At 39.5% G+C, this 12,612-nt stretch overlaps 1 protein-coding gene across 1 annotated transcript in view; it reads right to left on the bottom strand.

Moving 5' to 3' along the window:
- Positions 1-12,612, bottom strand: part of PKP1 (plakophilin 1) — a 127,863-nt gene that overhangs the window by 49,492 nt on the left and 65,759 nt on the right. Inside the window, exon 5 of the mRNA XM_073561061.1 lies at positions 12,071-12,278. Coding sequence (XP_073417162.1) covers positions 12,071-12,278 — 208 coding nt within the window. The remainder of the gene's footprint in view (positions 1-12,070; positions 12,279-12,612) is intronic.

Below are 12,612 nucleotides of genomic sequence, written 5' to 3'. Positions count from 1 at the left end.
GTCTCTCTGCTGGACGGCTCGGTGCCATCTCCCTCCTGTCTGCAGTGAGTCTCCCTTCAGTCCCTCCAGTCACTGCTCTCTTCTTCTTGCTCTGGCTCTCTGGCGCCCTCTAGCTTCCCTGCTCCTTCTGTTGTGCCAAAATTTTAATAAAGGCACTTTTTATTGAGCATTGTGTTCTCGGAACTTTTTTATTATAAACATAAATAATTTTATTTTGTATGGATACAGACATATTTTAAGAATTTTAATTTTATTGGTTTTCCCTGCGGGATTTTTTCTATCCATCCTGGAGTTTATTTGGATTTACGACTACGCCAAATGTAGTAATCGCAGGTACGCGGGATGCAGTGACGAGACGGGAGACGGGAAGAACTTAAGATGTAACTTTTATATATATGTATACCTATAGGGCTATCTTGAGTAACCAAACAAGCTAACAACAGGTATCCTCGCAGGGATCAAAACAAGAATATACTGGTAACACGAACACGACAAACCCGGCCAAGACCGGTCACTATAGGGGCACGGTATGGCTGACTACGGGTCCTGAGTATTAACTACAACGTGTCACTTATCCTCTCTGACGTCCGGCAGAGTGTTGTTTGTTGATGCTTCGGCGTTTCAGCCGCTGGGCCCAGCCGATGAGGATCTGGCGGAGACTTCGGGCGTTCCTACGCCCAGGCGAGGCGGGGGCACAGCCGGCCCCTGAAGAATTCCTCTGTGTTGCGCCTCCCAGCGGAGGCTGGACGGTGTTGCCCAGGGACCGCAAGCTGTAGGCCGCAGCCACAAGCTGGGGACGGGCAACGGCGGCCGCAGGTGGCGGCAAACAAGTCGAAGCCGCGGGCCGCAGCTGAGCCGTGGAGGCCACGGGTGGCAGCAGACAGGCCGCGGGCTGGAGTCGGGTGGTGGCGGCCGCAAGGAGCGCGGTCAGATGGTCGGTGTCTCTCTGCTGGACCGCTCAGTGCCGTCTCCCTCCTGTCTGCGGTGAGTCTCCCTTCAGTCCCTCCAGTCACTGCTCTCTTCTTATTGCTCTGGCTCTCGCTCTGGCTCTCTGGCGCCCTCTAACTTCCCTGCTCCTTCTCGCCTGTTTCGGCGAGTGCCCCCTGCTGGCGTCCTCAGCCCCTTTTATACTGGCTCCACCCCTTTCCCTTCTAGAACCCTCTGTGTTCCATCTCCTAATTATGTCCCCCGGAAACAGTCCCCCTAGGAACCTTGGTGACAGTCCCCTTGGTTCCGGCCTAGTTACACAGTGGGGACTCCTCCTCCTACATGTGACATGTCTGAGTGCTGTTCAATTTTTTCTCTGACATATATCAATATCACAAATCTGAGAGTGGGATCTGTAGGACTCAGAGTAGGTCCTATTCTGATCCTATTTGCTGATCAGAGTTGGCCATTCAAGTCAGTGGGAATCCATGAGACACAGATGCTAATCGGAAGGTTTCTGATTTGCATCCGTGTTCCACAGATCTGTTGCTTAGTGATAAACAAAGGACATATAACATTTCAAAGAGTTTATTGGCTTGGATGCAAGCACACCTCTTCACTGAAAAGAAACTAGAAGCAAACAGGATACAACTAGGATGACACCTGAGAAAAAAATCTGTCCATTTCTGTTGTATGGTAACATTGACAAGAAGTAATGTAGCCTAAGTTCACAAGAGCGTATAAAAAAATCACCCTATTTTCATCCAAAAAAAAAGATGGTTTTTCATTTCCATTGTTATCCATTTTCCATCTGTAGGCTATCCAAATACCCATGACTTTTTACATCCATATTGCATTCTACATCCCTCTTTATACATCAGCAGTAATGATGAGCAGAGTTGACAAAATTCAAATTTGCCAGATGGCATGGATTTTCTAAGGAAATTTGATAAGTAGTAGTTATTCTCTGAAAACTGAATTTCCCTTATTATGTTCTGGTGTTTGTATACAATTTACGATGTGAAAAACGACAACAACAATGAAAAAATTATACTCACCTCTCCAATCACATGTCCAGCTACTCTGTTACTTACTGTCTTGTCCTCAGAGCCACTTTTCTTCCCTCTAGGTCAAGCAACATCTTCTAGTCTGTTCATTCTAGGCTAGGACATTCAGCCACGACCATACCTTTGCGGTCACGACAAAGACTCAGAGTTCATCACACATCTGTGATATTATGACATATAGTGACCTCCAAGGCCTGAACCTGACCAAAGGGTATCAGCCTAAAGAGCAGACTGGGTGATGCAGCCGGGGTCTGGGAAATGAAGAGTTGGGTCTGAAGACCAGACGATGAGTTTCAGAGGCGCCATATAGATGAGCAGTGAGGTGAGTATATGTTTGTTTTTTTTAATTTTGCAGACCCCACTTTGGTTTAGCGAAATTATGTCAAGCCTCGCAAAGCTATTTTTCAAAAACCCATATTTTAAAAAAGGATGTTTTTTGTGTGCATTCAAGTAGAATTAAATTCCACTCACAAAAAATTGCGCATTTCTAATTAGTAGTTAAAATTGACAAGATGACCAGTCATTTCCATTTATCAGACCATGTAAACTGTATGTGTATACATATTAGTCCATAGATAACCTAAACCAAGAAGGTTACAATCCATATCACAATAAATTCACCAGAACCCGAGAAAACCAGGGAACAAGGAGTGTGAGTAAAGATAGCTAATTTTATTAATACATTAATATAAAAATACAATTAAAAGGATGCCTCGTGTCAGCCTACACAGGCACAGCAACAGACTGACAATCCTTATAAAGGTTACATATGATACAGCTTTGAGCTAAGTGGCTCTCTTGTATGATTTTATAGTCATCTGCTCATTTGCTTAAATGGCAAGTATTGGCAGTATGGAAGATTAATCCATGTCACGCAATGGGTACACAAAACCTAAATTATTAGCATAAAGCAGTGAGCACTATAGAATATTTAACCATAAGTTTGACCACAAAAAGGGGGGGGGGCTGTGCATTATGCTTGTATAGGGATGCATCCATAAATACACTAGTGTAAACAAGTACTTTTTAGAGGTAATTATAAAGTGCCTCAGTGCATATGTAAAATAATATTACTGCTGTAGAAACAACAGCTAGCATCATGTACAAAATGCAGACCATCCCATTAAATAAGTCATTATAAGTAGAAGGCAACAAATTCAAACCATATTGAGTGCAATGCTTAGGGCAGTAGTTTGTACCTGGGTTGCAAGTCCAAAGTTGCTGTGTCTCCCACCCCAACGCGCATTTCGCCGATTCTTTTTACCAGAGGCATCCTTTTAATTGTATTTTATATTAATGTATTAATAAAATTCGCTATCTTTATACATACTTTTGTTCCCTGGTTTTCTTGGGTTCTGATGAATTTCATGTAAATAGTATGTTGAATGTGAAATTAAGCTTGCGGAAAAATCATAGTTTTTGGCAACATATTGTCAAGTGTAATCAGGCTGTTAAATGACTACCAATTAGCTTGCATGTAGCGGATATGTGTCATTGGGTCACCTGATAGCTCCAACAGGCTTAGGGCTAGCCACTCAGGTTACTAGAGCTCATGAGTTATCCTGGTCTTCATTTTTAAATCCTTGTACAGGGATCTAGACTTACACAGTGGTCCATGGGTTGGGGCCACAGAGTTAGCTGCTATTCGGTGCTGCAAGCTAGCAAGGAGAATAGTCAGGTAGTTGGGTCAATACTAGGAGTTATAGGTAGGTAAAAAATTGTCAAGCAGGAGAATGGTCTGTGAACAAGCCAGGATCAGGTATATCCACTAAAACACACAGGTGCTAGTTAGACTATAACGGGCAGTGGGAAGTAAAGTTCAAGAATTTAACTAAGCAGAATGTAGGGTGTTGCTAAACCAACCTTCTAATTAATCAAAAATACCAATGTTTTGGATGCCAGAAATGCTACTCCAGCCATTGACTGGAGTAACATTTCTGACACAGTGCACAAAGGCGTACGGCACTCAGCAGAGGTGTCAAATTTATTAGGTGGAGTGCACCTCTTAATGAAGTTAGTGCCTTGTGTACTCCATCAAGACTGGTATAGCGTGAGTGTGTACTTCTCTAGTCTTAATGAATCGTGCCCTATGTGTATTGAAAAGCAAGAAGATTATGCTGAAAAATAATGTATTTGTATTTTTGGAAAGCTGAATAAAATAATTTCTACAGCTAGAGTGCAGATAATTTTTAAAACAGACTTTTATGCAAAGTCAAAAGTGTGCTTTATTTTTGTCTTTAACCTTTTTTTGCAGCTTTTTAGCACAAAAATTCAAATAGTTCAAGAATTGCACATAGTCACTCCAGGGGAAATTGGAGTACATTTGTGATACATTTTGCAACTTTTCCGTATGTCGCAGTGATGAATTGTTCGAAAACATCTGGAAGCTCCAAAGTCCACCAACAATAGCGAATTTAAAAAAAAAAAAAATAGGTGAACACATAAAATAGACTTAAAAGAGCACAAATGTGAAGATGAATATGGCACAAAGGAAAAGGTACAAAACACTAAATTTGACAAAACACAGGCACAAATTCAACAATGAATGGGGTCCTTTATGTTTTAGGCTGCATTTACACATCCATGTGAGTGTATCACTTAAAAAAGTAACCAATTTTTCTCAGGTGTTATCCTAGTTACATAGTAGTTGCTTCCATTTCTTCTCTTATTTTTTTTCCCTCTAAAGAAGCGTGCTTGCTTTCAAACCAATAAAAAGATACCAGTAAGATCACATTTTTTTCAAATTCATCACAATGCAACACATCGGTGAGACATGGATGCAAAACGGAAGCAAAGGGTAGGCCTTCCAATCTACATACATGTCTCATGGGTCTTCATAGACTTTAATGCCTGATTCTGATCAACAAAATCGGTTCAGAATTGGATATGCTCTGAGTCACTTGGATCTCACTTCCAGATGCCTGTTTTTAATAGGTGTGAGAATAAATCCATACTAATTTTTGGGTCTGAGTGCCATCCAATAAAAAATAAGGCTAGGTCCACATTACAATTTTACATTTGTGGCTACTGTTGGGCGCATACCTCCTGAGCGTATGTGTGACTGTGCATAGTTGACATGGATGCTGAGGCATCCGTCCACCATAGGGACATACTGTAAAGAAATTTAAACCACATGGCTTTCTTGACCAAACCTAATTTTTTTAAATCTGACTTATCACCTTGTGTGGTAATAACATTGGAATGTTTCAACACATTCCAGGGATTCTTTTTTTTCATGACACTTTGTACTTCATTTTAATATTAAATTTAGGTTAATATGTTTGGCATTTTTTCTGAAAATCTGAAACTTGATGAAAATGTAAAACAATTGGACCAGTTATTCATACCACAGAAACTAGTTAACAAAACATTTCTCATGTGTCTAATTTGTCAGCATCATTTTTCAAACTGCTTTTTATTTTGTTAGCAGAGTTAGAATTTTGCAACAAATTTTTATTTTTTCAAAGAAATTTACAAATCCTTTTTTTATGGACCTACTGAGTCTATTGTTATGAATTTATTGAGTTTTGAATTTTGAAATGACTTTTTTGGAGTCTATATATTAGGAATCCTCCATAAGTGATTCATTTTCAAAAACAGCACTTTAAATAATTCAAAATTACTATATAAAAAAAAAAAAATTAACTCTTCAGGTGCTTCACAGGAAAGTGAAATGAAATAGTTAAAAAACTGAATTTTTTAATAAAATTTTGACTTTTTTTTTGCTAAAATATTGCTTTAGTTCCATTTTTTTTATTTTCCCAAGGGGTAATAGGATACCACACAGTTCACCCCCCCATACCCTCAACAAGTGATCACATTTTGAAAACTTAACCTCTCAATCAATGCATCTAGGGTTGTAGTATGCATTTTTAACCCACAGGTGCTTCACAGAATTGTATAAAATTGAGCAGTGAAAACAAAAGATTAAGTTTTTCTGTTAAAATGTTAGTTTATCCTCAATTTTTTTCTTCTCACATGGGATTATAAGAGCAAATGGATTAATAATCTGTTTTGCAATAGCCACAGAATGTGACAATCCAAATTTGTGGTTGTACACTACTCTATGGACACCTGATAAGGTTCAGAAGGGAAGGAGCTTTCAGAATGTAGATTTTGTTTGAATAAATTGTTAGCACCATTGGCAGATCCCCTGAGCTTCCAGGACAGCAAAACCCCACTGCAAGTGGACACATTTTGGAAACTACACTGCTGAAGCAATTCATGTAGAGGTCTAGTTTGTATTTTAAACTGAAAGGTGCCCTACAGAAATTTACAACATTGGGTCCTAGAAATTAAAAATTAAATTTTACCACTGAAATGGTAACACTCCAAAGGATGTGTGAATGTTTCACTTGTCACATTGTTAACCTTTTCACTCATTTTTTTTCAAATCTTTTATAACACCAAAACATTGATTAGATTATAATTTTAGAAATGGATTAGCTTTAAAAATTAAAAAGAAATACGGTAACCCACTGTGTATCACCGCTGCCTTCTATATGCTTCACTATGGGTAAGGTGTTCTGTTGCTGATGCACAGTGTTGTCTTTGCACAAAATATATTGTATTTTTCCAATTATAAGATGTACTTTTTCCCCCCAAAATTTGTACTTATAGTTAGCATGGTGGCAGCAGAAATTGGGCGATTCTTCCGATGGTCCAATGCTGCAGGGTGATGATCTTGCTCCCATCCCAGCCTGGTGCAGCAGTTTCAGCAGTGCTGCAGGGGGCTCCGGCAACATTACATGAAAGCTGAAGCCCCCGCAGTTCTATTATCTCGATGCTGTGGTACTTGTTCTTGCAGTGAACAAGTACCTCTACCCCATTGTATAAATATACGTATCTCTGTTTCTGACTGGAAATCTGTATTTTCTTTGTGACCACAAAGCCTATAAGTGGTTGTTTGCTATTTCTAGGTGCGTTAGCTTACCATAGATATATAGAGTAGATTAGGAGATTATTTTTATTGGCAGCACAGGGTGTGAGCAGTTCTTCTGTGACAGTGAGTGATCACTTCTTCCGTGATTGTGAGTGGTTTGTACTTTCCATACCCCAGTCAGACAGCATTCTTCTATATAGCTATCTGGCTACACAGTACGAGCCAGCCATCACACACAGTCACAGTATATGCGGTCATTATCAGTCCTCCACAATAGTGCAGGTAGAAAGGTGCTGTCTGTCTACTTCAGATGAACAATAGGATTTTGCTTTCTGAGCAGACACGTTGTTCTATGCCTACAATATCGCCGAGAACCGATAATAATGACCACATCTTCTGTGACTGTATATGACGTCTGGATTGTACAGTGTAACCAGACAGCTATATAGAACAAAACTATTTGGCTGTTAAATTGTAAAGCGATACAGAATATGTTGGCGCTATATAAAGATTATTATTATTATATATTTTCTTCATTTTACATTTTAAAAATTAAAAAAATAAATAAATAAATGGGTCAATGCAAAAGTTTGTTCACACTTGGAGATTTGTGTGGTCAGATAACTTTGGCCAAGGTTTCAGACCTTAATTAGCCTGTTTTGGTCATGACTTCTTTGCTCTCATTGTTAGGAAAGGCCAGGTGATGTAAATTTCTCAGCTTTATAAAAACCCAGCCTCCTTTTACCTTGTGCCAAAAAAACAGCAGCAATTGCTTCTTCAAAGCAGCTGTCTAGCACTCTGAAAATGAAAATGTTGGAGGCCCACAAAGCAGGAGAAGGCTATAAGAAGATAGCAAAGCATTTTCAAGTCGCCTTTTCCTCAGTTTGAATTGTAATTAAGGAATGCAAGTTACAGGAACAGTGGAGGTCAAAGTAAGATCTGGAAGACCAAGCAAAATTTAACTGAGAGCTTCATAAAGATTTAGCAGACTCTGGAGTTGTGGTACATTGTTCTACTGTTTAGAGACACTTGCAGAAATATGGCCTTAATGGAAGAGTCATATGAAGAAAACCTATCCTGCATCATTTCCATAAAATTTAGCATTAGATTTATGCAAAAGAACATCTAAACAAGCCTGATGCATTTTGGAAACAACTCCTGAGAACCGATGAGGCTAAAATAGAACTCTTTCGTGAATAAGATCAAAGGTATTTGTGGAGAGAAAAAAGGGCACAGAATTTCAGGAAAAGAACATCTCACCAATCATTAAGCAAGGGGGTAGATCAATCATGCTTTGGTGTTGTGTTGTAGCCAATGGCACGGGGAAGATTTCATGGGTAGAAGGAAGAATGGATACTATGAAATTTCAACAAATTCTTGATGTATACATAACATCATCTGTATAAAAGCTGAAGTTGAAAAGAGGATGGCTTTCTATAAATGGATAATGACCCAAAACACACATCCAAATCCACAATAGAGTACCTCAAAAGGTGCAAGCTGAAGGTTTTACAATGGCCCTCATGTTCCCCTGATCTGAACATCATTGAAAATCTGTGGCTAGACCTCAAAATAGTAGAGCATGTAAGACGAGCCAGGAATCTCATAGAACTGGAAGAATTTTCCAAGGAAGAATGGATGAAAATCCCTCAAGCAAGAATTAAAAGATTCTTGTCTTGCCCCAAAAAGCATTCACAAACGGTGATACTTTCAAAAGGGGGTGCTACTGGGCACTAACCATGTAGGCAGTGCAAACTTTCACATTGGACTATTTTACTTTTCGCAATTTTTAAAATGGAAAAGATGAAAATATATTTTGTTTTGCCTAAAACACAAAGTAAATCTGTCATTTTTAATTTTAGACCTTTTAGAGATCATTTAGTCTTCAACTTGCTTAATTTTTCACAATAACAGTAATTTTGACCGTGTGTACCCAATTTTTTACATGCTACTGTATCATTAGCAGTCTGTTTTAGGAAAATAATGTAATTTTGAAAATTAATTTTATTGAAAAAGTTTACTTTTTTTCAAAGATCTTTTACGTGCAATGCTCAAAATATTGGTTTCAGTAAGGAATAGTCAAAAATTGTCTTACAAAATGACCCTTCAAATATATCTTTTATTAGTAACTATTAAAAGCACCCTTCCCATAGGTGATTATAAACACATATACATACATCACAAATATAGAATTGATACATTTCCAGTACCACAGAAATGGATTAGTAAATCATCAGAAATAGTTACAGAAGGAAATAGTTAGTCCTTATAAATCTCTGAGAAGATCCATGCCTTTCCACACAGGTTGGCACCCTAGGATTTACGTAAATGGCGCCCCCATTCGTTGAGAACTATCGCTCGTTGTCCCTTCATGACCATAAACATAGATCAGTCTTAATTCATCATGAGAAACCATAGATATACGTGCCAGAAACTAGATAAAGATAAAGGGATAAGTACCTGGGTTTCATGGGACAGAAAAAGGATCAACCCAGGGATTTCTGGGACTAATAAGGTAGGTTTATTGTGTAACTATTTTTGGTGGCTTACCAATCCGTTTCTATGGTAGTGGAAATTTATCAATTCTAGATTTGTGATGTATACGTGTGTTTAATTACCTATGGGGAGGGTGCTTTTAATAGTTACTAATAAAGGATATATTTTAAGTGTAATTTTGAAAGACGACACGCAATGCATTTACTATCATGGTAAAGTCCCTGTTTGGGGATTTCCAGATGTATTTGCAAACAGTGTATTTTCAGCTTGTAAAAGCAGCTATTGATTATAACAGATTTGTGACTGATGAAAGTGTTTATGTATAAATAAAAAATGGGAGCTGATAAAGAAAATTATCAGTACGTCTACAATCATTTATAAACTGACAGTATGTTATTTTGCTTGTTAATGCCAGTTATAGATCACATCATGTTTTTGTTCATTTCAATTAAAGAAACCAAAGCTAAGCTTACAGATATCCTTGGAATGTCCTGTAAGATGTTGCTAACTAGTAGATTTTCTGATAAGGAGTTCTGGCGGAAACATGTTTGAGACTCAGGTAATTGAAAACTAAGGATTATTTACATTTTGCTTATGAGTTGCTTTATTATTTTGGATTTACAACATTCTGATGTTTAGACGTGGGTAAGGGCACCGTGGCTGTACGCCATCATTTTTACTTAAATTCTGGACCCTTTCGTGGCAGGTCAAATCTTGCTGTCTCTCAGTTTATGGGATGTCCAAGCACTTTTTTATCTCTTATTTATCCTATTTTAATTGTAACTTCAATTCCAAATTAATTTCCTTTCATTCAAATCACCAGTAAAGACTAGATCTTTGCTAGGAGTGTAAATTTCCATATCAAAATCTACCTCTCCTGACTCTTAGACAACGTCTCCTGACTCTTAAGCCTCCATCTCACATAGCGAGATCGCAGATGTGTCACTGATTTTGTGATGCAACAGCGACCTCGCCAGCGATCTCGCTACATGTGACACGCAGCGGCGACCTGCTCCCCCGCTGAATATTGCTGATTGTGCTCGAATGTCCTGGGCCATTTTTTAATCGTTGGCTTCCCGCTGGCCAGCGCGCATCGCTGTGTTTGACCCAACGAGCGACCTCGTTGGCGACGCTGAACTCAGGGATGCAGGCTGGAATCATTCAGAAAAGCTGCTGTGTGACAAGGTACCAACGACTGCCGAGGATCGCTGGATGGATGCTGCATCGCTGAAGAGTTCTGCCTGTTTGGCAGCAAACTAGCCACCATTTAGCGATGCACCAGCGATCCTTACCAGGTCGTATCGTTGTCAGGATCGCTGGTGCATCGCTAAGTGAAACGGGACCCTTAGACAACGTCTCCTTACTCTTAGACAACGTCTTCTGACTATTAGACAAAGTCTCCTGACTCTTAGACAACCTCTCCGTTTTCTAAATATATAATCAATAATGGCCATGAGCATCCTTAGTGTCCCCGTAAAGAATCCAACTTTCTAGCAACTTCTGGGTTATGACATTCTCCATGTATGGATGCCCCCTACACCCTTGCTGTGAAAACACAAGATTTCACTAACCAAGCACTACTGCATCCTTCAATAAGTGGTTACAGAATGGTCACATAATTAGAGTGGTTTCTGTACAATAACTTCTTAGTAAAGAAGGTGTATCATTTGAGAGGTCCAGATAATTTTAGTCTTAGGGTACCGTTACACTTAGCGATGCACCAGTGATCCCGACAACGATATGGATCGCTGGTGCATCGCTAAGTGGTCGCTAGTGAGCTGCCACACAGGCAGATCTCACCAGCGACTTAGGCCTCTTTCACACTTCAGTTTTTTGCATCAGTCAAAATCCGCCAAAAGGACGGATGGCGGATCCGTTTTAGTACTGATGACAACGGATGCCACCCGTCCGTTTTTTTGACGGATCCGACAAATGAAGAATTTTAAAGGAATCGCAGCCTGGAAAAGGAGAGAGAGAGAGAATTTTTTTTTTTTGCCCGGCACCCAGAAAGAATTTCGGGTTAAATCAGTGTCTGGAGGATCCGCCAGACAAAAAAAGTTGCAAGCTCCATTTTCAAATCTTTGAGGATGGTGACGGACAGCAACTTTTGGCGGATCTGCAAAAAAAACGGATGCAACGGACGGCAATCCGTCACAATCCGCCAATAATGTAAGTCAATGGGGAAAAAAACGGATCCTCAAAAGAAAATTGCGGATCCGTTTTTTTCAAAACCTGGCGGATTGTGACTGATTGTAAAAAACTGAAGTGTGAAAGAGGCCTTAGCAGGGGTCGGGGGTCGCTACTTATCTGTCAGATGCGGCGATCCTGACGTCCTCCCGCCCGCGTCCACGCGTCGCTCTTCGGCGCCACAGGAAGCCCAGCAGGAAGCGCCTGACGAGAAATGGTCCAGGACGTTCTCGCGGGACCAGCGATGAGCAGCGGGGGAGCCGGTTGGAGGTAAGTATCAGACATAGCAATATCGCTAGCAATATTGCTATAACATCACAAAATCGGTGACGTTACAGCGATATTGCTAGCGATATCGCTATGTGTAACGGGGGCATTAAGCTTCACTCCTGTTTTTACTGTACGAATACTGATGAAAACCACTAAGCAAGTATGAATGAGGCTTTATGCAAATTAATTCAAATCATCCTTAATGTTCATGCTAGCATACAAACAGAATACAACTATTTACCTGTTATTTGCTTTTGAATCTCCTGATTTGGACTTCTCCGCAAAAGGCTAACAGCCTCATAGACACCTCCTTGTCGGCTAGTCTCCAGCTTATTTGGGTTGTTTTTGAAGACGAGATTCCTTACAGCTCCTGCAGCTGCTAGCTGCACATTTTGATTGGGACTTTTGAAGAGGTTTATTAGCTTTTGTATGCCATTATATTGGTTAATCTGAGAAGAAGAAGAAAAAAAACTAACAAATAAATAAATTAATACTGATGTGAAGTATAAATTATTTAAAATTATTAATGTTCCTAAACTAAAAAAATTGATTGTAGGTTGAATTTCAGCCATATCAGCTGAGAGCCCACTGAAAGTCCCCATGCCTGTTATAATGGTTAACCTATGACGATCAGCCTGTGGTTCAGCTTTATGTGAGATCACGATTTTTAGTATATACTAGAATGCTAAAGTGCTGCTATGCTAAGATGAATACAGGGGACTAAAAATAATAATAATAAAAATAAATTTTATTTCTATAGCGCCGACATATTCCGCAGCACTT

This window comes from Dendrobates tinctorius, unplaced genomic scaffold (genome assembly GCF_039654945.1).
Source record: "Dendrobates tinctorius isolate UK_male_01 unplaced genomic scaffold, ASM3965494v1 ptg000312l, whole genome shotgun sequence".
In the NCBI taxonomy this organism is placed as follows: Eukaryota; Metazoa; Chordata; class Amphibia; order Anura; family Dendrobatidae; genus Dendrobates; species Dendrobates tinctorius.
Note: the sequence above shows the minus strand (reverse complement) of the source record. Positions and strands in the feature narration are given on the sequence as shown.